The following is a 26,476-nucleotide window of genomic DNA, read 5'->3' as shown; positions in this document are numbered from 1 at the left end:
AAGACATTTTTATGTATTTCTATATATGATGAAAGTGCATCCATACCCTCAATTGATCAAATACAGCAAATAATTTGCTAATAATTTGCAAATAATTAATATATTTGCTTGTTGCATAATTAAAGCTCATTTTTACTAAATATCTATAAATTATTTTAGCAGAATTTGTTTTTAATAAATGCACATTGACTCGTTGATGACCTCTCATAAAAAAGAAACTTTGAGTTTTTTATTTGCTACTATCCATAAAATCATGGAATTATAAAAACTTAAAACTAGAAGACTTTCAAAGCATTCTGGGAAAAGAAATGAAACTGTATAAGAAAAGCGATGGTCAGTTTTGAATTAAAAAGTTTTCAGCAACAAAGCTATTTTTAATCACAATATGACCTCATCATACATGAAAATGCATTTCAATATTTGTTCGGCATTTCGAAAGCATTTTATTTTTAAAAACTCAGTTTCATAAGAATTTAGCATATTTTGTTCAATTTGTTCAAAACAACAATAAATAATTAAAAAACTTGCTCAGTGTTACAAAAATGCATTATATAAAGATTCGTAAAAAAAACTAAACAAATGTCAATATTAAATCAGAAGAGTGATAATAAGCAAAAAGAGGTTTTTATTGCTACGTTACTTTAGAGACATGTGAATAGAAGTGGAACGGGTGCTATATATATGTCTATGGTTTTATTGCTACGTTACTTTAGAGACATGTGAAGGTAAGTAGAAGAAGTGCTATATCTATGGTTTTATTGTTACGTTACTTTAGAGATATGTGAAGGTAAGTAGAAGAAGTGCTATGTCTATGGTTTTATTGTTACGTTACTTTAGAGATATGTGAAGGTAAGTAGAAGAGGTGCTATGTCTATGGTTTTATTGTTATGTTACTTTAGAGACATGTGAATAGAAGTGGAATGGGTGCTATATCTATGCTCAATGATGCATAGATTCAGAAATAGAGAAAAAACAGATATAAATTTGGAACTTAGTCTATCTTACTCTAAATACAAATTAAGTTAGCGTTATTTATATTTGTTCATATTTTTGCTTTTTATATTAAGTTTTATCAGCTTGTTTACATTTACTTGCATAAAAGTAATATTCCTAAAGATTTCAAATGTAGGAAATTATTTTGTATGTCGAAACAAATGTTTGTTCAAATTTTATGTAGTTTGTTTAAACATACTTATATAGAGGATATGATAAGGAGAGGTTGGATTGCACCAGGTTTCGTGTTACATTAAAGGGTAGGATGATTTTTCTTTACATAAACTCACTTCAAGCATTAACAATATTATCACATCACTTTCTGGTGCGTTGGGCTGTGATCTGATTTAAAAATATCTAATTTACCTACAGCCTTGTTTATGGAGCCATGGTTAGATACCAGAGCTAGTCTAACTCGCTAGACGTTATGAAACTCACTTCAAACTTTTGCAATATTTTCTTCACAGTGGATATTATGTTACCTTTCTTTTTATAGCATAATCACTGTTTCCATTGTATGTATGATCTAGAGTTGTGTTACCATGCAATAAGTGTTTCAATGCACATTCTAATCTCGTGGATTAACACCTGTGCTCATTAAAAACGATAAGAAATTTTATGCCTCACTTGGCAACATGGTTTCAAAATAGAAACGAATGAAGTGTTGAAAATGCTTTAAATGGAATAGCTTGCACGGCATGTTTTTACAAATAATTCCAAAGTGTCGTTTTCAACTTTTGCAAGCATGAAACATTCGATAAAAATTTTCTAAAAACAAAACTCACTCGATTTGCGAGTTTTTGCCATTTCCATATCGCAGATGACTCAATAGTGTTAAGTCATTAAGTCATAGAAACATAGTGATACTTAACGTGACTCCGGTATCTGTTGGCAAAAATTGGCTCAGACTGTTGGTCTCTGGAGGAAATGGAATGACGCATACTGTAGGTTCTCTGACTGTCTGTCTGACAGGACACAGCCAAATCTTGGAGTTACACTATCTTTGTTCTCCAATAATTTACATGAATAGATAAAAACAGGTGTTTAAAGTTTACGATTCCACTCAAAGTTTGAATAAATTGAGGATTGATGTCAAGTGCACCACTATGACTAGCGCTACGACTGTGTCTCTGTCCGCTCAAGTTTATAAACTAAAGTGACGATACATGTAAGTCAAGTATGTGAATTATCGAAGTACGGAAATGAGTAAATGTTCTTAGGACCGACCACTTTATGAGCTTTATCTTCCACTACGGCTCATCTATGAGTTGGTTTGATCGATAACTGGGTCATGGCTAGTCTTTGGCGAATGCTCGTCAATTTAGAGCAGAAAATGAGTTAAAATTATTTTCAACTTTAATATTCATTTTCTCGCTAATTAGACTGAGTTCTATAATGTGTTCTTGACACTAAAACAGTCTTGCTATCGATCGTTAGTTATCCTTCAGCAGTAAGTCGATCAACATTTACGTATGAAAATTCATTGCATTGGCTGATGTACCGCCACATTGCAAAATATCCAATCTACTATCATTGACTATTGAATATTGCCTATTGGAAACTTACAGATTAATAAGCGAATTTTTTATAGTTTTGCTTTATATGAATTAAGCTATGCACAAGGTAGATCTTCTATTCACACTTTAAAATATTGTATATAAATATACATAAAATTATATAAAATATAGTATTTGATTCTTGTAAACTCTCACAGAGCTCTTCTCGTAACTAACACACTTATCAAACTTTATAAATAATTAAAAAAAAAAACTTTGATCTTGTGTTTACCACGTTGTTCAGACCTGGATGTTGGCCTTTAGCCAATTTTGCGACAATGAATGAATTTCTGTATGCTTCTAAAATTGCTTAAAATCTACATTTTTAGCATGACATTGATAAAAGTAGCCAATCATGTGAGTAAATAACTCTCCTAGTATGACAGTGCAGGTGAATTCAGAGAATTTCACTTTATTCTTTTTGCTACTCTTTATAACACACCAGCAGTAAAAGTGGCACAGAATTTATTTTATTTTTAATCAGAGAGTTCGCAGGTAAGAGGCTGATTAGAGATTGTTAGCCACATTTCTTCCATGTCATTTACATAGGACTTTTCTGTTTTGTTTTATTTCTCATGTTTTCTTCTATCAATAAATAGACTAAATCTTGTTCCTCACAGTGTTTTTATCCATTTTTTTATCTGAGGTAGATGTGATCTAACTATTACTAGGATAGAGTCAATGTTAATTCAAATAATTTGGATATTGCAAAAATTTTCCCACGCTTGCTTAGGCGACACAAGAGCAGACAACTCTATATTTTTTCTAAAGGTTTTGTGTTATTAGCCATCTTTGGTTGAGTAGTGAATAGAAAACACATACAGCGTGCATACCAAAGTCTAGCAAAAATAGCAAACAAACTTTTCTCAAAAGAAGCGGGGCAAATGTTGTTGGTTGTTCCGTGATTAATGCTACTCAGTGTATGTTGTCACGGTCGAATTAGCTTTCACAATGCTCATCCTCAACTCGCAATACCCGCATAAAAATAAAGAATTTGGGATACTCATTACTGCTTGCTGAAACTTCCTGTTTCAATTGCAATGATTCACTACAAGTATTCTTCAACCAAATGTAAATATAGTTCAACTGAGACAGCTATAAATAACAGGTCATGTACGTACTTCGTGAAACTTTCTGATAAAATGACAGTACAACTATACACATGCTACATGCAGGCCCTTGTGGTTTCGTACAAATGCTCAGTAACTTGTTCCACTTTCTCACCACTGTTTTCTCTCACCACTGTTTAGCTTGGCACATTCTCTTGATTTTTAATTTTAAGTTTTGAACTTTCAAATCATGTTTTTAAATTTTTCAAGGTGAGGCTAATCAGATCATTGATCATTTTCAGTGACAATTTGTTTTAATATATTTTTTGCTTTGTGTTTATTTTTTAGCTAATGTGCAATTAAAAGCTATGGAAAGCCACCATGGTGAGTTGGACATGTCTGATTCAGAGAAGAAACTCTAGCTCATACAAATCGGGACGCTGCTGAGAAAATTCCTAACACTTATTGGCTAGTTGATAATCAGCAAAACAAAATTAGCACTTTATATAGTAGATAGTAATAATGTTTACAAAATTTGAACAAGCGTCCAATAACAAGTAAAACTTTTTTCCTTTATTATTTCATAACTAGAGGTCTCTGGCAATCTGTTGCGCCATGAGAAATCAAATCAATCTGTTATAACAACCTCAAAACCTGCCTTCAGACAGACAGAAGAACACGACTCCTATTATTGGAAAGATTGTAATGAATGAACCACTGACCAATTATATTGCATGGTATTGATGATGAAATTGCACAACATTTTAGTAGGTTTTTATTAGAAGCTATCGGTATCTTTTCATCATTTGTGATTGTTTTTGATATTTGAGATAATCTGACAGCCAGGATGTTTCAAGATTAAAATTGACAAAACTTTATCCCAGTTGAAATGCTCAGAAGAAAAATATGGGCAAAATGCTGTCACTAATTGCTTCAGATGATATCAGCTATTTAGTTTAAGTCGTAGCGTATACTACTCTATTCAATCAGTCTCTTTGCAGGCGTCATAATTGCTTTTTCACTTAATCTGAGGGTGTTAATCGCAATCAAGTTTTGTTGATTTTAATCCTTAAACATCCTGGCAGTCAAATCACCTCAAACATCAACAACAATCACAAACGATAGAAAGATGCCGATATTTTCTGACAAAATCTACTAAAGTTTCATCTTAATCTATATTTTGTATTTATATTTTACTCTTAATTTTAAAAAGTTTATCTTTGAAGGTTACATGATTCTCAATTTAACTCATTTTGTATGACCAAGGACCGCGGGATGGCGCTTTAGTGGACTGTACAAAGCTTCTGATTAATGTGTGGTTAATTAATTAGCGCCCTATTGTGTCTGTACTTGAACAAAAGAAATCAACCTTCAGCCAATTTGGAGCCAGCAAAAAACATGTTTACTTCGAGGCCATCTTCGCTTCGTAAAAATATCTATTTTTAACTCAAGTTGTTTGTTACAATTTTTAGCTATGTCAGACCCATTACAGCTGCTGACACTTCACAAATTGTAGATCAATGGAATTCTGGTGATATCTTTTGAGTAATAGTAGTAGCAGTAACTATTTTGTTTTTAATAATAATGACGTCGTAAGCTATAGCGATAGCGATAAATTTTAGGACTTGGAACATGTTCAAGTTGTTAGTCATGGTCATAGGAAATGAGTCGAAACAATTTTGTAAAGTTTTTATGTCATTAGCTGATATGAAATTTTATGCTATGCTAAATTGTTTCATATCAAAACCTTTTTCGTGGGCCTCATTAATCAACAGTTAGGGCAGCATTGTCAAATATTTAGTTTACGGATCATTTAATTATTTCAAAAGAGTATAAATGATTTGGTAGCAAAAGAATTAAAACAAAATAAAGAATAATAATAATGACTCACATCGAAAGCGTTCTTAATGAAGTATCTAGTAAGGCCGACCCAGATGAAGATGAGGTCCATGCAAGCGATGGCAATAAGGTAGAGACCAAATGATGTCTTTCGCAACTTCTTCGGGCTCATCAATATGATTATGAGAATATTTCCTATGGTGCCCAGCAGCAGCACAAATGGACTCGTGTATATCCATAGGTCCCTAAAAACATTCATTTATGTCTATGGTTGACATAGGCCTGATAGTGATGTCTATGTGAAAAATTAGCATGTTTAAGAGATGACAACTTAAAGTTGACAGAAGGTCGCTTGACAAATTTGATGATATCTTTTCGCTAGTGATATGTTTTAATTTGAATATATAAAACAGAGGTTGATATTTGACAAAATGGGGGGGGTGTAGGGGTGCCATCTTGCCTAAATACCCTGTGCTATTTTGCAGGGCCATCAATCACAGCCTGACGGTCGCCAAGTGTGAAGCAGTTTAGTAGTTGCTGTAGAAATCTTAGACAAAATCGTCTAGTTTTATTACACTCAACTCATAGAGTTTAGAAATATATAAAAAGTTTCAGCTTGCTGAGAAAATAGACTGCATTCATGTTGATCACTATTTATTAGTTTTACTAAGGTAAATATTTTTAGGTAATTACTAGTCAAATGTTTGGCGTTGCGCTGGTATTACAAACCAGCTTACAAACAATGAGAGGTAATGTAGTTGCCCGACACTTGCCATTAGTCTGGCACATTGCCAATGACTAATTTGAGTAAGTTACTATCCGTAATGCTAAACTTAGTAATAAAAGCCGTGAGAGCAAACTTTAGTGACGCTGCGTAACGCCGAGTGCCATGAGTATTTTAACTGACATAACGGTTCATACCGCCTATTGAATTCATTGCATCTCGCATAGGTTAATTAGTTAGGTTATCGCCTGGTGTACGGGAGGTTCCAAAATCAAATCTAGCACAAAGAAAAATTTTCTTTTCCATATTTTAATATATATAGCTGGATACACTGAACGGCAAACTTGAGATTTAGTGTACATACAGTGAAACTCGGATAACTCAAAGCATCACGGGACCGAGCAAAAGTGTTCGAGTTATCAGAGCGTTCAAGTTATCAGAGCACTGTCACAAGTGCATGTATTTATCAGTAGATACATGCACATTTACAAACTATATATAAATCAAAAGCATAGATTGCTTGCTGCAAGTTAAAGGACCTCTCATGTAATGTTTTAAAAATCTTTTCAGAAAGTATAGATATTTTTCTAGCACTTGAAATTTGTTTGTTGTTTTAGGTGATGTGACTGCCAGGACATTCTCAGGTTAAAATTGGCACAACTTGATCGCGGTTAGAATGCTCTGAAAAAAGACATGTTTTTCTTCTGAGCATTTTAACCAAGATCCATTTTGCTGATTTTACTTTAAGTTTATCCGAAGGTTACCTGGCTTTTCCTTGCTTTCGTAGGGCCATCGCAAAGCAGATGTTTGATAAAATTTGATTTTTGCAAACCTTTAGAAAAGTCGTTAACAAAATTATTTTGCTGATGACAGTATTAACAACGCCTAAAACTACTAAAATTGATGTTTATCTCTATGGCTTGGAATAAAGTGATATTCTAAAGTGATAACAACCGTCTCGGTGGCCGTTGGGCAAAAAACTGTTCGAGTTAATAATGTTAAGTTTGAGCTATCTAAAGCAATTTATCATTGTGTGGGAGCGGACCAAACAAATCCGTTCAAGTTATCCGAGAGCAAGTTCCTGAGTTTGACTGTATATAGATTTGTTTTGGCAGATCGATCACACTAGAAATGACACAGATGCAGACTGTACATGAATACACCTGAGATCATCTAACATATTATCAGAGAATGCAAACAGCTACTGTGACAAGTATACACTGAGCAGCATAATCATGTCGCAAGTGTTGTGTATAGAAGTCTATGTGATGAATATGGCCTCAATAAATCACAACACTGCTAGAGGGATCCTGATAAACTCAATGAGAATGACCGTGCCAAGCTTCTCTAAGACTTTTACATTTAGACAGGCAAGCATGTCTTGGCAAACCAGCCAGATAGCAGTGTTAGAAAAGGAGAACAAAAGAGCTACTATAATTGATGTAGCAGTACCCAATGGCTATAGTATAGCCAGCAGAGAAGAGGAAAAAGTGGAAAAACATTTCCCACCAGGAGAGGAGATTGAAAAGTGCTGGCATGTAAGAGCAACTGTAATTATGGTAGTTTTATAATTCTCATAATTAGAACATTGGGTGCCATATCATCTGCACATCAGATGTGGCTTGCCCGAATACTAGCAACAATCAACGCAAGTGAGTTGCAGAAAAACAATTGAAGCTTGAGTGAGATCTTGAGTGCTCAAACTCCCAGGTCTCTGTTAGGAGACGCGAGCTTGAGCTCACAATACCACCCACTTGAGTTGATCGAGATGAGAAACAATTTTTATTATATGTCTATTAACGTCTTTATTGAGGTTTTTGTTGAAGTATATAAAATAAGTCCACAATCTTTAGACCCCATAAAAAGCATCCATAACAGGGCTGTGTTGTCCAAAGGAAAAGTGGTCAGGAGACTGTCAATTATGTAGTAGTTGCCAGAGGGCCGAAGGCCCAACTCGGCTGTGCGGAGGAGAGGAAGGCTGGGAGGAGATCTGAAGTGCCCTCCCAGAGAAGGGAGATTCGGGGGCCTTCCCCCAAGAAAATTTTGAGAATTAACCGCAAAATTAGAGCATTTTAAAGTGTATCTTGTATTATTTAAGGTAGATATCCAGGTCCTGCCAAAATGAGTCATTTCAAGTTTTGCAAAGAGAACTAGCTACAGAGTTACATGGTTTTAAGTTATAACCATATATATATGTATATTTACATTTATATTCATAAATATACATACATGTACATGTGTACATAAAATATTGATTGTTATAGTTTGACAGTTGTCTTTTAAAAACTAAATTTAAGAGCCCCTGTTTCAGTTACAAAAATAAGTTTAAATAATATGTTACATGCACCAGGAAAAGACAACAAATAGATTACTTGGCCTGCTTAAAACTGACTATGTTTAAATTATGGCTACCTAGGAATACAATGAGCAACAAATTTGGGCTGCAAACACAAACGTACATGTGTACATAGAAGATTGATTGTTATAGCTTGACGCTTGTCTTTTAAAACGCTCTTCTTCTGCCACTGTGTCCATGGCAGAAATCTTTCACAACTGATTCTGTATCTATTTCAACATCTTTATATATGTGTAATATTAGAAGATTATTTAGACAGCCTGCCCCATGGTGTTCCTCATCGATGTTTGGATTTGCTTCAATACAGAAAAGTATCTCTCCCCCACTGCATTGATAGCCTGTCTTGACAAACTGCTGTTTTTGAGGAGTTGTCTCTCCGTCGAGAGGACGAGCAACACAACAGCTTGTCACAAGACGTACTGCACCTGATGCATCAGCTGCATTTGTAGGAAGTTGTTCTCTTCCGTCTATGCAGTTTGGTTGCAATGTTGTCGGTCGCTCCATTGGTTATCATAACGAATTTCGCGCAAAAATTTGTGTAGAAAAAATAAGATTACATGTACAACGTTAAACCAGCAACCAGTCTCTGCGGTAAACTTCAGTAGAACTTGAGAACTTAGGCAACAACAACGACTAAACATATCATTATTTGTGCGCTCAGTCAGTTTTATTTCTATTTTTGTATCAGTTAGTCTTATTTGTTCTTATGGATTTTATTTTCAGTTTATTTTATTTTTAAGTTCTACTAAAGTTTACAACAAAGACTGGTTTTTGGTTAAACGTTGTATTCTTATTTTTTTCTACATAAATCTTTGCGCGAAATTCGTTAGAATTACCAATGGTGCGACCGCCATAACATCGCAGCCAAGCCACATAGACGGAAGAGAACAACTCCCTTTCAGTGCAGCTGATGCATCAGGTGCAGTACGTCTTGTGACAAGCTGTTGTGTTGCTCGCCCGCTCGACGGGGTGACAACTCCGCAAAAACAATAGTTTGTCAAGACAGGCTACTGCATTGGTGGCAGGCAAAACCAACACTAGAGTAGTGAGCCTCTCCACTTCATCGCTAGAGCGCAACATTGCGCTAGAGCGCTAGTTAATTAGTTGTTGGAAATTCAAAGTGAATGAGTTTAGACTGAAATTCTTACTAATTAGCCGCCGAAGATCACTAAAAAGTTGGGGCTGTTGGGACTCAGCTGCTCAACAGCCTCGGGGAATACGGGCCTGTGAATTTTAGTGCCACGTAATGACTTCAACCATGTACACTTTGCCCATTTCGCAATTTCCGAGATTTTGACAGAAAAGTGCTCCGGATGGTTCCGGAGTCTCCTAATAGGACAATACAGTACTGATCCATAATAGAATAATTATCTAATGAATTTGATTAACACACCTGGAAAGTTAGATCTTTACTAGAATGTTTACTTAATACCACGTTTTGGGCCAGCTTAACAATCATTAAGTGTAACGGACAATAGTGCTAGTTATTAACCTCAAGCAAACGCTTTAAGCGAGAGTATCTTAATTAATGTAATGACTATTTGCTTAATGAATCAATTGTATTTCATGTAGCTTAATGATTAAGTTCACTGCCTCTAGATCTGGAGGTCCCGAGATCAAATCCAGTGCCGTGTGGACTTTTCACTGTTAAATTTTAATTGCTATAACTGGACACAGGGTGTAACAAAAAGACAAACACTGAAATTTATATATAGAAAAATGTATATCATTTAAATCAATGCGTGTTTTACTTAGAGTTAACTTTACAGAAGCTTCAAGAACTGAAGCAGTGAAAGAAGGCGGTTAAAGGTAGAAAAATCTCATTTTCTTGAGCAACTCTCGCTTAAAGTTTACGATTTAGAATTAGAAGAAACTAAAAGAAATTATCTAAGACTAAAATTTAATTTTGAAATTTCAAATCTTTTTTGTAAAATGTTCAACAGGATATTACATTGTGGTAGAGCAGCTGAACATTTGCAGTTAAGTTAGGAGATAGCCATGTCATGTTGATAAGAAGAGTGGCGACATCATGGCTCATGCTAGGTGTTTATGCTGGTAGACATATTTTCAGAGCTGAACTACTACACTAACGTAGTACAGCATAAAATGCAGTAATGAATTGATGAGACAAGCAGAACTGAAGTATGATTGGATAATACACTAGCTTTATTCAATTTTTTAGTTAGTGTTTTATTCATGTTGTATAGGGAATCGATGACACATACTTAGGTTCCCATGCTTCAAATGGCACCGAGGTTAGTCTCTTCCAATAAATTCGCACCTTACCTTTCCAACGATTCGGACTAGCGATGTACTCCTCAAAGCAGAAATTGTTAAAGTAGACTCGCTTTCGGATCACGGCTGCATTTCAATTCACGTTTTGTACATTTGCTGCACTAACTCAGTCACAATCCCTGATGAGTATGTTTTTTAATTAATTAATTAATTAAATTTTTCATTATGTTATTTAATGGATAATATAATAAAGTAAATAAAGGGTAATTATCTCATCATTGTCGTATGAGCAACTTATCGTTGGAAATAGTAGTTAGAATATACCCGCTTGTTAGTGTGATGAAATGTGCTGACTTTTTTCCCTTCACTGTGGAGGACCAAACTGGGTAATATCGATTTGAATTCATCGACAGTGAGCATTTCTGTGACATTGAATAGTAGCCTCACTGCAAATGCCTTTGCACAACTTTTGCGAAGCAAACTGCCGTCGAATCCGGTCGAATTTTACCGTTTTCATGATTCGGAGTGAAAGAAACTCCAAATCCATTCAAAGCATAGAAACCTAGTAATAGTAATGACACATAGCAATGACACATAGGGATGATACATAGCAATGACACATAGAGATAATACATATCGATGACACATAGGGATGATACATATCGATGATAAATAGCATTGACACATATCGATAACATATAGCGATGACACATAGCGATGACACATAGGGATGACACATAGGGATAACACACAATGATGTCACATATTGATAACATATAGCGATGACACATATCGATGACACATAGGGATGACACATAGGGGTGACACACAGCCATGACAAATAGCACAACAAACGGTACGGGTGACTTTAATATCTCAGTTTTGATCATTTTGACTAAAAGATTTTTTACAAACGAAAACAACATTTACCCTGTTTTATCAACTCTCTCTTAATAGTGCCGCTCAGTTTAAATCTGTGTGCAACTCTTTGCAAACTGTGGTTGGTTCTGGTGCCGGAACATGAAATTGCAGTCAGTCATCTAATCAACAAACGTACCATTAAAAGAGCTTAATAAATTACAGGAAAGATTATAAAATGTTTTTCATGTTTAGGTATTTCTCAATCATTGATCTTGTAAAGATTTGTATACTTTCAAGACACTTGTAGATGTATGCTGTACACTTAGACTCTCACCCTTATAGAAACATTTAGCTGACAAAGGGGAGATTTTACCTACTGTTAGGGAAATGTCAGCAATAAAACACATATTTGTAGTGGTCAAACAGTTTCCTGTGGTTTACACTAAAGCTGTCTTGCTGATCTCGCTGTTTTTTCGTTGCTACCTTATTATTGCTGCCGTTTCTTCCGTTTTTTTCGGGTGGCCTATACTGTCATTGAACTGGAATATGATTTTATGTCAGGTAAGACTAGTAGGAGAGTAACAACTAAAAATATCTTTGTTTTTTGCCCTATATATTTTACCTACACTCACCCTAGTCAGTCTGGATTTGCTAACGATCAATGAAACTGCTATGAAGAAGTCTAGCGGAATGTCATTGTTTCATATAAACTTCATTTAACATTTTTATATACTGCTCTATCACGAGTAACAAAAAAGTTTATTTACAGAAAATTTACTTTTAATCAACATATACATTTACCATCGTAATTTTTTAAGTGAAGGTGTTTGTGTAACCCTGGATCCTGTGTTTAAACCAGTCCGCAGCAGATTCTTAATTCCTAAAACTTTGGTGCTATAAGCGGACAGACAGAATGCGGACAAACTTTAATATTTATATACTATAGTATTTGTCAAGTATTTTCAACAAAGTGCTAGAAAGGAGGCAGTGCATGTGTACTTTATTTCTTCTACCTTTTGTTTACAAACTAGTGATCATTGAACCGCGCTTAGCCTTGAATGTTTACAAGTATCAACCGCTTCATTGATGTAATTTGCTTGAAGGATGTCTGAGTAATATCTTGACTTGATTACTTATTATAATCAATTACTCATTGCATAATATTGCTGTTTATAATTAGTACTAAGCATAGTAATTTTATGTTTTTAGACTTCACGGTGTTGTTGTTGGTGTCAATGCAATAAAGTAATAAAGAAATGTCCAGTAACCACATCATCATCAGTAAAGTTTTTTGCCACAAGTTCTAGCAATTTTAAAACTTGAAAACAAAATTGCTATAGATCTATTCAAGAACGGGTGTACAATATAGTTTCATAAGGAGTAATAAACCATCAGGCCATGGAAGAATAAAGTGGAATTGAGATTAAACATTATTTAAAACAAAAAATGAAAGCTATTTTTCTTGCTAAACCGTAAATGTAAAAATGAACAAATCATGTCAAACCTACGGTAAAACATTTATTTGCAATATAGTGCCGTTTTATTAGAGGTGACATTTAAATAGAGAGTAGCACTGTAATTTCTGACTAGCTCGTTGAATCTTTGGGAAGATAGATTCCAAACGAAAAATGGGTGAAGAGATGCTAATGTCACCTATATCTTGCAGTCTCCTTTGGGCGGAGTAACATTAATGCCGTCAGTAACATTAGCCGGATACCGTTACAGCATTAATTATTTTTATGTTGCCCCTTTAAAAGTTTTAAAAGCTTTGGAGTTAGAAAATGAACATCGATACGCTATAACAATGACTGATATTACGTCGTACAGTGTTCCCGTTTAAATTTTTCAGGTAAGAATGTAAACCACATTATGGAGAAATCTGAAAACATTGGTTATGATTTATACTTTAGCGACTTCAAGTCAGAGTGTAGTTCTAATGATTGTGGCAATCGATCTTCTCAGGTACACCGTCACTAAAATCATGGCGATCGATCGCTACAGCAACAATAAAATAATTGCGATGTGAATATTCAGTGGTAGATGCCTTGAGATTACAAGTACATATTGGTTGTGAATAGTCATCGTTATGTAATCACACATGCTGTTTTGCTAGCCTATATTATCTGTTTTTATGTCTTTGTGCTGTAACCATGTCTTTGTGCTGTAACCACATATATTATCTGTTGTTGGTGCTGATGAATAACTGGGCAGTCAGTTGTAAATTTGCTTGACTAGTGTACAGTAATATTATTGAGTCATTTGAGTAAATAAAGAGTTGAGTTGAATATTCTGACAAACTCGCTACAAGAGTTAATTGTTATTAATGTAACTGAGCCATTATTAATCTATTAGTTCCATTTTTGGACACTTTTCTACTGATCACATGCTATTATGAGTTTGTAAAGATCAATGAATTTCAAAGTTGTAGCAAATAAAGGTGGCGTTCAATTAAAAAGTGGTGCTTTACTTTTCAACCCTTCTTCTATAGTGGTATTCTATGAGAGGTGCATTTGAATAAAGTGTGGCGCTCCACTTTTCAACTCTTCTTTTATAGTGGTGCTCTATTAGAGGTGACACTCAAATAAAGGTGGCGTTCAAATAGAGGTTTTACAGTATGTAATTTATATACTTACTATTTTAAACTTGGATAACTTTATACTATTTATACTATTTTTTACAACTCCATGATTCTCAACGAGTAATATGCTACAACTCTATGATTGCGACCCGTTATGTCGAGATTACTCATCAACCAGTGGTGAAGCAAAAGACTTGGGTCAGTCAATGCTCTTCTATTCAAACTCTCACCATCTAGCAGCCATACATGAAGGTTGCCATCGAAAAGAATGTTAAGTACGTAAGTAGATAGCGGATCTTGAAATCACGAAAAGCGTAAGTTCTAGTCATGAGATTGCGCTTGTATGCCTATTTAGACATTTATTAGTGTTGACTATTAATACAATACCTTTAGTCGGTTGAGAACGGTGTAAGGTTACAATTGATAGCTTGCCTAGTTAACACGAGGATGAATCTCCTATAGGATCTAGGACAAACCTTATAATGAAATGTTTTTCAATCAGAGCGAGAGTAAAGGTCCAAACACACTAAGTGATTTTATCGCGAGCATCATGAGGAGGGCGGAGATATTGCTGGCATGTGCGTAAACACACTTGAGCGATTCACTAGCAAACGATATAATAGGCACACTCACAAACTACCAATAAAGTTCTGTATCATTAGTTTCTTCCGAGTTGTTAATAAATTTAGATAAATCAATATGGTGCCATCTAGGTGACAACGTAAACAACTTCCGCATTTGTTATTAAACCTATCTCACTTTCACGGATTGTACACTGCCTACACTACAAGAAGACATAAGAAAAAACAATAATTGCAATTTTAACTGTAATATTTTTACGATTTTTATACATACTTTATTTGTTGTGGTTTTTTATATTTAATATATCGAATATTTACCGTTCTCGAGATGATCAACCTGCGCAACGTTTGACTCCAAATGTTGGTTTTCAACTCCGATTTTTTGTAATTTTTGTTTGTTATGGTGTACAGGACTGGGAGTGCTATTATTAAATTTATGAACAATTCAGTGTTTGCTCTGAAGATGTTTCAATCGTAACAAAATAGCAAATTATCGCTGCTGTACGTTGGTGAACATCGATAAGAAATAATTACCCTCCATAAAATTGCATTCTGGAAAAATCCAACCAATTGAAATGCATCTCGCTAGCGATAAAGTTGTGTAGAGAAAGTCTAGCGTTATCGCTCTGCATGAGCACACTTAGTGAATTCTAGCTCAAATTAGCGCCACACAGCGCGATATCGCTCTAAATATCGCTTAGTGTGTTTTCACCTTAAAGGTTTCTGTAAAGTTTTCGGGCAGATCAAGCAACGATAGGTTTCATAAGATCGCCAGGAAAGAGGATTAATATGATTAAGTAGTTAGGGTTTGTAACATACCTGTTGAATGAAGCTAAATCTACCACCAAACCTGTATTTAAACAACACCTTTATTTGAACACCACCTCTATTTGAGCGCCACTATGGGAGAAAAGTTGCAAAATGGAGCGCCATTCTTTGATTGAACTCTACTTCTATTTGAACCTACTTCTATTTGATTGCCACTAATGAACACTCTTAATCCTTATGAACCCATAATAGCAAGTGATCAGTAGATAAGTGTCCACAAACATGTGCTAATAGTGACTCAATTTACACCAATAACAATTAATTCGTGTTGTGTTCGTTGTTTCTGTTTGTATCGAAGTTTGGTTTTCAACTCCAAGTCTTTAGGTTTTTTGTCAAAAATTTTTATTGCAACACTATAGAAATAATTAGTGACTGTATCAGACTATTAGTAGTTTTTTGTTTAACGCGGTTTTGATGCATCAGTGTATGTAAAAAAACGTTTTAGGAATTACATTGCTTTGAACGACTTGCGTTAAGCAAGCATCCTGCTGAAAGTTTATCATTATTTTCATGAGAAGTCTTTTAGATAGTAACACGTGAAAGTTTTGCTCTGCTGAAAAAAATGTTTAGAAGCTGATATCAACTAGTTCAGCAGTGCAGAAGAAGAGTTCAGGTCGGCAGACACTGTGGAAGGTATTGAATAGCCAGAAGATAATGAAATGGTTTCATATGAAAGCAACAATCAGAATGCAACCTGCCAAGAAAACGATGCTAATATTTTTGTTTCAAAAATGTTAATTTTTGTTTCTGCATGTATTATAAATATGTATCGTTTATGTCACTTGCTTCTGAATATATATTTGTAGTATTTGATAGATTACTATTATTATATAACTGATAAATTCGCAGATTTATAGCATAATATTTGATAGCATGATTGTGGTAATTTGAACTCGGCTTACAATGGAGCGACGCTTGCAACTATTCTTCTATTGCACATAAAAGCAAGTTTTGTCTTTAAACTGTAGTAAGCATCAATGAGCGCAATGAGCTTTTATGCATTGCAACCTCGTTATATACATATTTATAAAATGAATACATGCTTTTAAGTTTAAAATGAAATAAAAAACTTGAAAGCTCCAACAAACTACAACACAGACTATAAGATCATCATAGGTTAATTGCAAGCAATAGATATCAACTGGTAGAGACATGTATCAGTAAGCTCGTGCATATTTATTTACATATCTACGACGAGTTGGAAGTAAGTTAACCAATCCCATGCATCTAAGAGGCCTAATGTCCCACCACTCAAAGGAAAGCGCAAAATGGGCTGACATTCGATTCGCCCATGAAAGGATTAAATTTATCTTCTCAACATTTTGACAAAATGTTTGAAAAATACAACGCCCCCCCATTAATTTACTGTCACCTGTAATAAAGCGTCACTCCAAGAGAAGAGTTGAACAATAAAGTGCCATGGCGTTCAAATAAAGGTTTTACAGTATGTGCTGGTCAATTGTTAGCGAGAAAATAATGATGCTCAGCCTCACACGAGTGAGATGAGACGAAATTTCCAAAGAAATTAGGGAAGTAAGCTTAACCAATGCTAATGTGAGCCCTTACCCACATAAGCTTCATGTGGGTAAGGGCTCACATGAAGCTGATGTGAAATAGGCACTAGTTGTATCCTGGCCTGTTAGCCTATATGTATTTACAGAGGCTGTCTGATGCATGCTGGTGATGGTTAACCAACTCACCAGAACTGGGTGACAGACTGCCTAGTGAGAAAATATCATGGTACTCGAGAGACCATATTTAGCGGATATCGATCACCAGACATTGAGTGGGTTATATTCCAAAAAGTTCCAAGCGATTCTGTATCGTTTGGATGTAAGTCTAGAATCTAGAGACTAGTGCTAAGAAAGTTGATTTGCTCACTAGTTCTGAAAACGAACCTGACAGCGATGTTGTGTGTGTGTGGATTGAAGGAAAAGACTTCCAATCTGAATGCGAGCATTTGAAGAACCAAACCCAGACAAAAAACAGACATACAAAGATGAAGGCTGAAGGTTAGGTAGAGGTATTACTAACGGCTGCGAGAGAAAGTGCTAGCTAATGTTGGCAGACTACCAATAAAACAAAATGCATTTTATAAGTAATTATCATATAACTTGCCAAGTTCCGAAGTCATGATTCTGTGTTCTTATAGTCTTTACAAAAAACATTAAAACATGAAAGCTCCTAATTTTAAGGTTCATTTAAGTTAAGTTTAAGTTTTCAAGTTATTAGCAATGCAGAATAGCTAGAAAGCTTGTTGAAGAAATGTGATGCAATAGTAATTTTTTGATGCTGACCTCTGGATTAAAGCTGAACCAAGATGGAAGTGAAGCCCTACGCATAGACTGACAAAAACTGACACCAGGTTGACCTTGTATTGAACTCTGGAACAGCATGTGCACTTGGGTAATGTAGTAGTGTATGTGTGTAGTACTTTGATGATTCAGGAAGTTAGTGCATGTTTAATGACTCACTATTTGCTTCTACAGAAGCCAAAAGATTATATCATGTGAAAGTTTGATCGCTGTCCCTAGTTCCTCAGAACTAACACAGTGCCAAAGTGGTTGTAAAGAGCCATGGGTGTGAGTGACAGTTAGAAACAAGTCTTGGACAAAGGAACTTGTAAAATGAGTCCTTAGAGTTTTAAAGATGAACGTACAAAGTTTTAGTAGACTTTATCAACATGTATTGGTATTTTTCTATCATTTGCAATTGTTTCTGATGTTTGAGGTGATCTGACCAGTGTGTCCCCACATTAAAGATGTGGTTGCGTCAAAAAATTCAATTTAATGAAATTAAGACCATAAAAGGCTAAAACATCAGCTTCAATTTGATGCCAATTTTGTCTTTGTAGACCAACCCTGTCCAGAGATATATGCGTTTGAATGAGGCCCTTTTTTAAAAAGCTCACGTTCCAGCGGGTGCTTCTTTCGTGACGTCACAAGCAATATATCTGAAAAGAAACCACGAGCGATAAATATGAGGTCGCTTCCTTAGCCAGTCATCAGCGCGAAATATTTATATAGGCCGTAATAAATGTTATCACTTGTAAAACACGTTGTCTGTGATCTCAAATTTAGCGATTTTACTCTATTATTAAATCGCATGGACATCGATATTTAGTAAATTAATTAACATCGTTACTTTAATGAATTACTCGATCGACAGGTTTTATTGGCGAACAACATACATGTAATTGTAAAATTGCTGTAAAGTTACTGCGAAGGTGACTCCGAGTTTTCTTGACATCAGTTAGTTAAAGTTCTACGGAGGAAGATCGGAGAATGGAGGTAAATTTATCTTTTACTTTGAGTCTCCTATGGAGTTTCCTGTTGATTTTACATTCAGATTATATTTCCCTGTTTGAGGCTAAAATGTAATTTCCTGAGCGTGCGAGATACGTATGTACAGTGAGTTCTTGACGGCTTCTTTTTAATATTTAGCATCTAGCTATACAATGGCTTAGATTGATGAATATACTAAAGGTAATATTTTAGTACTCATTAATACATGTACTAATTAATAAAATTATAACTTTTGCTATCACTAATCATCATTTTATGTTTTTTTATCGGTTCACCTAGCTACATTTGCTTCAAACTTTCTGTTGCAGCTTTATCTAGTAAATTAGATTTATGATTTGACATTAGATGTTCACTTTTCACTTGTAGAAAGTGAGGAAAATCGATTGATCAATGCAAATTTTTAATTTCCAGAACTAAAGCTCTGAATCGTTGGCTTGGCGTACTTGTGCTTTTGTTAAACGTTTATTCGTTTTTAAAATTACACTCGCAACCTATCAAACTCCCGATTTGGAAGCTGTCAATAGATACGCTTTAGAATGACATATCTATGAATGACATATATTTATTGCATTTGTTTTACTGATTACAGAATGTTTATGTCGTCCCACCAGCCGAAGAAGCTTTGTCAGTGTGGAAACTGCCATAAAGGGGAAAGAGAGACTTGAATGTGTGCTGCATAAACCATGATGTTTTGTTTGAGTTTGTTGCAGTAGATGAATTCATCTTATTGTATCAGCTAAAACTATGTGAGTGGCCACGACTTGATGAATATTTTTAATAAAAGCTTTATGCCGAGATGAAAATATTTTTGCTTGTAAAAATTATATAATAAAATAATATTGTTGAAGATAATGCAAAACATGATTTGCAGAATATTGTAGCGAAATGGATATGGTATATGGATGTCCGCAGAACTGGAGAATTTGAGCTCAAATTCAGTTTGCAGCAGACTTCTCATCGTTAAAACTCTATCCCTATGTATATCCTTTCCAAAGACGCGGCTTGCTTGCGATAGTAAGAAACTAGTAGTAAGTGTAGGCAATGATATACAGCCCCGCCCCAAGAATAGGCGACGGACATAAGGTGGGCGGGACTTATGGGAGGCTGTATATCGTTAGTATGGGTAGCGGCGGAACTGTGCTGATACAAAGACCTTATTCAACATAGTTAGCTTGACAGAATTACCGTAGACCGGTAGAATTGGTAGTCGGTACCCAAATGTTACACAACATTTGGAGAAAGTGAGTAGAACAAATTTTCAATTTTCGTTATTTGATGCCTTTGAAACATTCATAATAATGCATCTGTAGCTGGATTTAAAATTTATTCTAGCCAACTTGAGCAAATACAAAATAAGATATATGCCAATAGAGCCGCGTAGGACTAGACTTTTATCGCAAATAGCCGATGTGAATACGAGAGATAGAGACAGGTTGTATAACGCGTGACATCATTTTGGGCAAGTCTGGGCACGTTTTTGTGGCCTGAGCGTTTTTACGGCGATCAGATTTTTTCGATTTTAATCTTCAAATATCTTGGCAATGCGATCGCGTAGCACAACAAACAACATATCAACTGATAGAGAAAAAAAATCCTTTCTTTTAAGATCAACTCAAATTTGACGCAACCATATCTTTAATACCACTTATAAAGCGGTATGAATAATATGGGTTGTCCAATGGTATGAGAGGGGTCATTTTAAAGCCCCTCGTGCAGTGGTATTAATTAGCACCACTCATGGTGTGATATTAGCTAATACTACAGTATTAGTGGTTGGAAATAACTATTTGCCTTTTGGACAAATACTATATAATTATAATATATAAAATTATAATATATCATTATAATATTATTGGTCTTCTTATTCTGAAAACTTTTTAACACTCGCGCTCATTTTGTGTAAAATATGATGTGTTACCATGAGATGACAAGCCTATTAAATCGCTATAGCCATATAATATCCACGGTGACTGCCAAGCCAGTACGAGTTTGGTTTGGGTTTTAATTGCTACCACACCACAAGTGGTACTAAACTAATACCACTGCTTGAGTGATTTTAATTGCTAACTCACCTCAAGTGGTACTAAACTAATACCACTGATTGAGCAATTTTATACAATGCTATAATTATGTTGCTGCATTTTAGATGTTTTATACTAAATCATCAAGATAAATATCTCTGTATGAGTGATGCTAATAAAACCACATAATGGGTGGCACAAATAATACCTGCCAATAAGTGGTATTAGTGGTGCCATCTAAACCACTCATTTAGTGGTACTAAGATGCGGGATGACCTCGGTCTGACTGTCAGGATGTTTCAAGATTAAAATGCTTCATCGCAGGGTAAACCGCTGAGAAGAAAAATATGCGTCGACATGACATCACTGGTTGCTCAACTGCCTGTCTCTCCCGTTATTGATATCGACTACTGCGTTAAAGTTGCAGCGTTAAGCGTCTTTATTCTGTCAGTTTTGTTGCAACTATAGATGTCATAATCGCGCCTTTTCTGAATCTGAGCGTTTTTAGGGGGATCAACTTTTGTTGATTTTAATTTTGAAACATCCTGACATTCAAATCACATCAAACCTCAAAAACAATCGCAAATGATAAACAAATACCGACACTTTCTGATAAAATCGACTACAATTTTTTCAAAGTTCATCTTAAATGCGTGTCTGAACGTGTCTGAACGTGTCTGAGCGTGTCTGTACGTGTCTGAACGTGTCTGAACATGTCTGAACATTTCGGGAAGTGAGTCAATACCCCTGCGTGGGATACAGCTTTAAACACGAGAAGGTCTCCGTCTTTCAGAAGTCTAGTCAAACTGGTTTTCTATCAATACTGGAAATGTGATGTTTTAAATGGTTGATAGACATACCCAGGTCTGTCTCTTACCTTGACAAGGCGCATGGTGCATAGCTCACATTACATGATATTCCCTTTTTCAACACTTCAACTTCTAAAGAGATGTTAACATAGTCTGTTGTAGCCATCGTAGAGTATACGGGTGGTGCGCTGTAGTATTTCTAGCATGTCTAGGAACTCTGCTGCAAATGCAGAAAATCATATAAAAGCTGATAAACTTTATTTCATTCCTTTATATACTCATTATCGGTGACTATCCTCACAAAATAAAAATATGTCTAGTGGCGTATCTCTAGTTTTTTTAGCCCCGCCCCTTCTGTTATTTTAATCAACTACCTGTACTAAACATAAGTCAGGGAGGCACTAGACCGTCACATTGTTATGATAACAGAAGCCATGACTAGCGCATTGACAAGTTATGATCATTGCCATTGAACCATGACAGTGTTGTGATAAATGTCCTTTCTTGGAGCACATACTACTAGTGTTATGAGAATATGCTAGCTTTGAGGTTATGTTTAATACATTTTGGTATCTGAACAGTTGCCTAGGTAACATTACTCACCTCTTCCCTTGGGCAATTGCCTCCCTCCTCAAACAATTGCCCTGACAATTGCCCTCTGACAATTACCTCCTTAAGATAACTGCCCTCGGTAAATATTACGGGCGGGTGTGGGAGGGGGAGTAGGGGGTAGGGAGTTTGGGTGGAAGAGAAGGGATGCTTTTGTAGTATAACATGGTGTTCTTTTTATAAGTACATGACGCATCTAGAATGCTAAAAGCCTATCTTGCCGATGAACACCATTCCTTTTTTCCGCTTTGTCAGCAATAAGCCTAAATGTATTCAAGTTTTGTGTGATTTTATGAACTAAATACTGGAAAAGACTTGAGTTTGTCTTACAAGTGCTTAATAGGCATATCTAAGGAAGATCAGATGACAATTTTAAATAAAATAAATAGTTAGCATAGGTTTGTGGAGAGAGAAGGGTTGAGGAGGATGTCCCCCAAACTCTATCTTTCTACCTATTTGCACCTTCTCCATGGATTTACTGATTCGTTATATTCTTAATTCCATTGTTATTGTAGACAATTCATACTGTCTGGTGGCTATGTTAAGTGCTAGAGAATCGTAAATAATTCTGTGCATAACCTAAATGGTAATCTCACGATCAGACCCTGGCAAGTTTGAACCTTTTTTATCTTTTCTAATGAGATTGCTGACAAGATACTCTGCTGCTGCAGAAGATAGCTTGGACTATTTTTGAGTTTGGCATTAGTTTAATTATGTAGTCTGTGAAAGCAGTAGTAATAGCAGTGGTGACCAGCTCGAGTAAGGTCAAGGTCATCGATTTAGAGTTGTTTACAGAGTGTTGTTTCCTTCAGGCTTCTCAAGTGTAAGTCGATGAAACTGACCAGAATACTTGAGAATGAACTATGAGTCGGAGATTGAATGACAAGTAGTAACTAGTTGCATTATAGATGTGTCGTATTTCCATAAAATGACTCAGTGTGAGTTCAAGCATGCCATGACAAGTGCTCTCTTGTTATTGCTTTGGAATGAAAGCATTGTAAAAAAAATGAAAAACATGCAGATAGACAGCTGGTAAATCACAATGGCAGCCAGCAAGCTGGAAGTTAATGAGTTTTACTTTATGATGGCAATAATTACATAGTTACAAGTTCAGTTGGAAGGTCAGTTACACCGTAGGTCTAGCTATAGTGACATAAGCTGTTGCTTGATGGGATTTGGTGAGATTTCGTTGGATATGGTGTAGTGTCTAGCTATAGTCACCATTATTTAGAGCAGCATAAAATCATTGCATAAACATTCAAACATTTTTGCAGTCGATATGAGACTTAACTTCCTATGTATTTTGTATTTATAAACTAAAAGTAATTTTATTATCAAAATAGAAAAACAAAAACATTCACTGACAGTTTAATTTTTATGACTCAGGTTGATGCATGCGGCGCGTAAGCTGCTATAATAATAAAGTATTTTATAATATTGGTGTAAGAGCAAGCTCTTGTGATAAAAAGACTCAATAGCTTATCTAAGTGGTGAAAAAGTGCCTTGAAAATGAACTTGCCAAAAACTTTAGTAGATTTTATTAGGAAGTATCAATATTTTCTCGATATTATATCATTTGTGATTGTTTTTGATGTTTGAGGTGATCTGACTGCCAGGATGGTTTAAGATAAAAATTGGCAAAACTTGATCACTGTTAAAAGGCAGAAAATTAATTTTATGTAACACAAACAACATTTAGTATTTTAACGTATATGAAACTTTTTATTTATAAATTTTAATATTTGTGGTAATAAGTCATTTTCACAGCACGCAAAAGGTAGAAAAATGACGCATTACCCATTTTTTAAAAAGGCGGGTTCCCCAGTAGGCATATAAGCCATTGAAAATGTATACAATATTTAATATCTCAAGAATTTTATTGTCGTACACAAAGTTTAATACATGACAATGAAAATAGAAAATCTCTAAAAGATTTTATGACAAAGACAGTTTGTGCAGATCAAAATAATTTACAAAAAGAATTAGACACAAGTAAAAATGTTTAAACATGAAATAATTGGCAAGCAATGGTTAAATATAGTCTGTTTTACTACAATATTTGCCAAAAATATCAATTGATAGAAATAGGATATACAAGATGAAAAAAATGCAAAATCATGAATATATCGAATGAATAATAGCAATGACAGGTTACTGTTGCTGTGGAAGATATCCTTGAAAATCTTCGGGGCATAGCACTAGTATATTACTGAAGCGCACAAGGGTGAACAATGTTTTTTGTCTGACCAAATAGCGAAAGAATCTATAGGCCATTTTTACTGCTTACTCGGGATAACGCAACATACAACTGTCCATGTGAAAATCAAGGTGTTAGGAGGTGAATGCCGACAGTTTTTAGTGATTGACCTTGGGATTTGTTGATAGTCAATGCAAATGAAAGTCAAACAGGAAATTGAACATGTTTGAATTGAAACGGCACGTTTTTGAGAATTAGTGGTATTCTAGGAATCAAAACTTTTTCACCAATTGCAGCTCTGGTAAGCACTGTAGCACAAATAAAATTTGGTGATAGATTTTCGATAATCATTCTTGTTCCATTATGAAATCTAAGTAAATCCAAATTTTGAAGAAGTATAACTGGGGCACCAACACATAGTTGAAGATTATGAGGAAGCATACTAGCAGACTGTAAAGAGTTCAAAAATTCTGTCGGATAATTGACAGAGTCATTCTCTTCATAAAGGGGTCTATATTAAAGAATGAAGCCGTAGTCCCAGGAATCTTTTCAAGAAGCAGTTGATTTATGTGGTCAGCGGTGTCCTTTTTAGGTGCCAGAATTACCTTTTTTTTCAGCCATTGGTGCTGATGATAGTTTTTTGAATATTGGGGTATACTTTTTGTTGCAAATCGTTTTCTGTGTGTACAATAAACCCGCAATTTTTAGAAAGAGAGATTAGCCCATTGTTAGCTGGTAGCTTTCTATCGCCGATATTTAATAGCTGTGCATAAAACTCCCTCGAAGCGCCATCCTCTCTCAGATGCACTCTCATATTTATCGTTAGTTTACACACTTCCAGACAATGCCATATATAATAATTCTTTAAGCAAGCTTTGAGCTCATCAGCTGGAGTTCCTCTAGGTATGACCGGTAGGGTTTGATGAAAATTGTCAGCAAGAAGTACACATGCATTACCTATAAGTTTTTCACTGTTATAAAGGTCTTTAAGTGTGTGGTCCAGAGCTTCCACAGTTGCTTTATGTGCCATTGTGCATTCATCCCAAACAATTAGTTTCATGGTCTGTAGTAATTGAATCAATCTAGTACCTTTACGGATGTTGCAAGCAGGAGTCTCCAGGCTTCCTTTATCCAATGGTAGCTTAAACATGGAATGAGGCGTTCTTCCACCTTCCAGCAATGTAGCGGCTATGCCTGAAGATGCGACTGCCGGTGCAACTTGTCGGTTAGATCTGATTTTAGCAAGCAAAAGATTGAGCAAGAAAGTTTTACCAGTTCCATCAGGAGCATCAAAAAAAAGATTGCTTCACACTCACCATCCACAGCTTCTAAAACTTTTCCATAAACTAAAGTCGGATCAATTGTGAGATTTGGTTCTGTGCTGTTAACAAATCCATTTAAATTTGCTATGTCATGGTTGGTTTTTAATAGCAATTCTGTCTGTGGAAGCAGGTCTACATCTCTACATGGAGAAAATGTGAATCGAAGTTGCTCTAGTCTCTTACCGAGAATGTTAATGACTTTGTCTTCTAACAAAACCAAAGCTTTGTTGAAAATTTTGTTTGTAAAATCTAAAAAGATCGAAATTGTTAACGTACATCTTCACTCATGCTTTCTCTATGATCTAGCCACAAATGTTTAGGATCAGATGGATTGCAGCTAATAAGAATGACAGCAAAAAGATTACGCAACTAAGGTGATTCTAAAACTGAAGCTTCCTGAAGAGTGTTATGCCTCTGTCTGCCATTTTCTAGTAATCTTAAATGTTGAGCAAACAATTCCGACTTAGAGAAACGACTTAGGTCTCATAACTTTGTGTCGTAAAATGCATGAGCGAAAACACTCAACTCTAGCTGGATGAATGGTAAAATCTTCCTAGCGCATCTGATGCACATATATGAGGCCAGTTTTCAACAACCTTCCCTTGTTTTCTAG

At 35.3% G+C, this 26,476-nt stretch overlaps 3 protein-coding genes across 8 annotated transcripts in view; all 3 read right to left on the bottom strand.

The window, feature by feature from the left end:
* LOC137405688 (probable G-protein coupled receptor B0563.6) overlaps positions 1-22,010 on the bottom strand; it is a 104,978-nt gene extending 82,968 nt beyond the window's left edge. For 5 of the 6 annotated variants that reach the window (XR_010979795.1, XM_068092034.1, XM_068092037.1 and 2 more), the window contains exons 1-2: positions 21,804-22,010; positions 5,490-5,682 (exon numbers count right to left, since the gene is read on the bottom strand). Coding sequence is in view for 5 of the 6 variants with exons in the window: in XM_068092034.1 (XP_067948135.1) it covers positions 5,490-5,682; positions 21,804-21,901 (291 nt within the window). In the remaining variant the exon portion in view is untranslated. The remainder of the gene's footprint in view (positions 1-5,489; positions 5,683-21,803) is intronic. The other variant, XM_068092039.1, reaches the window with a different exon arrangement.
* The window catches only part of LOC137405686 (type-1 angiotensin II receptor-like), a 159,343-nt gene that overhangs the window by 14,098 nt on the left and 118,769 nt on the right, over positions 1-26,476 (bottom strand). The gene's annotated exons all lie outside the window — the stretch shown is intronic.
* LOC137405689 (ATP-dependent (S)-NAD(P)H-hydrate dehydratase-like) overlaps positions 1-26,476 on the bottom strand; it is a 232,414-nt gene that overhangs the window by 150,843 nt on the left and 55,095 nt on the right. The window lies entirely within an intron of this gene.

This window comes from Watersipora subatra, chromosome 10 (assembly GCF_963576615.1).
Source record: "Watersipora subatra chromosome 10, tzWatSuba1.1, whole genome shotgun sequence".
Classification (NCBI taxonomy): domain Eukaryota; kingdom Metazoa; phylum Bryozoa; class Gymnolaemata; order Cheilostomatida; family Watersiporidae; genus Watersipora; species Watersipora subatra.
Note: the sequence above shows the minus strand (reverse complement) of the source record. Positions and strands in the feature narration are given on the sequence as shown.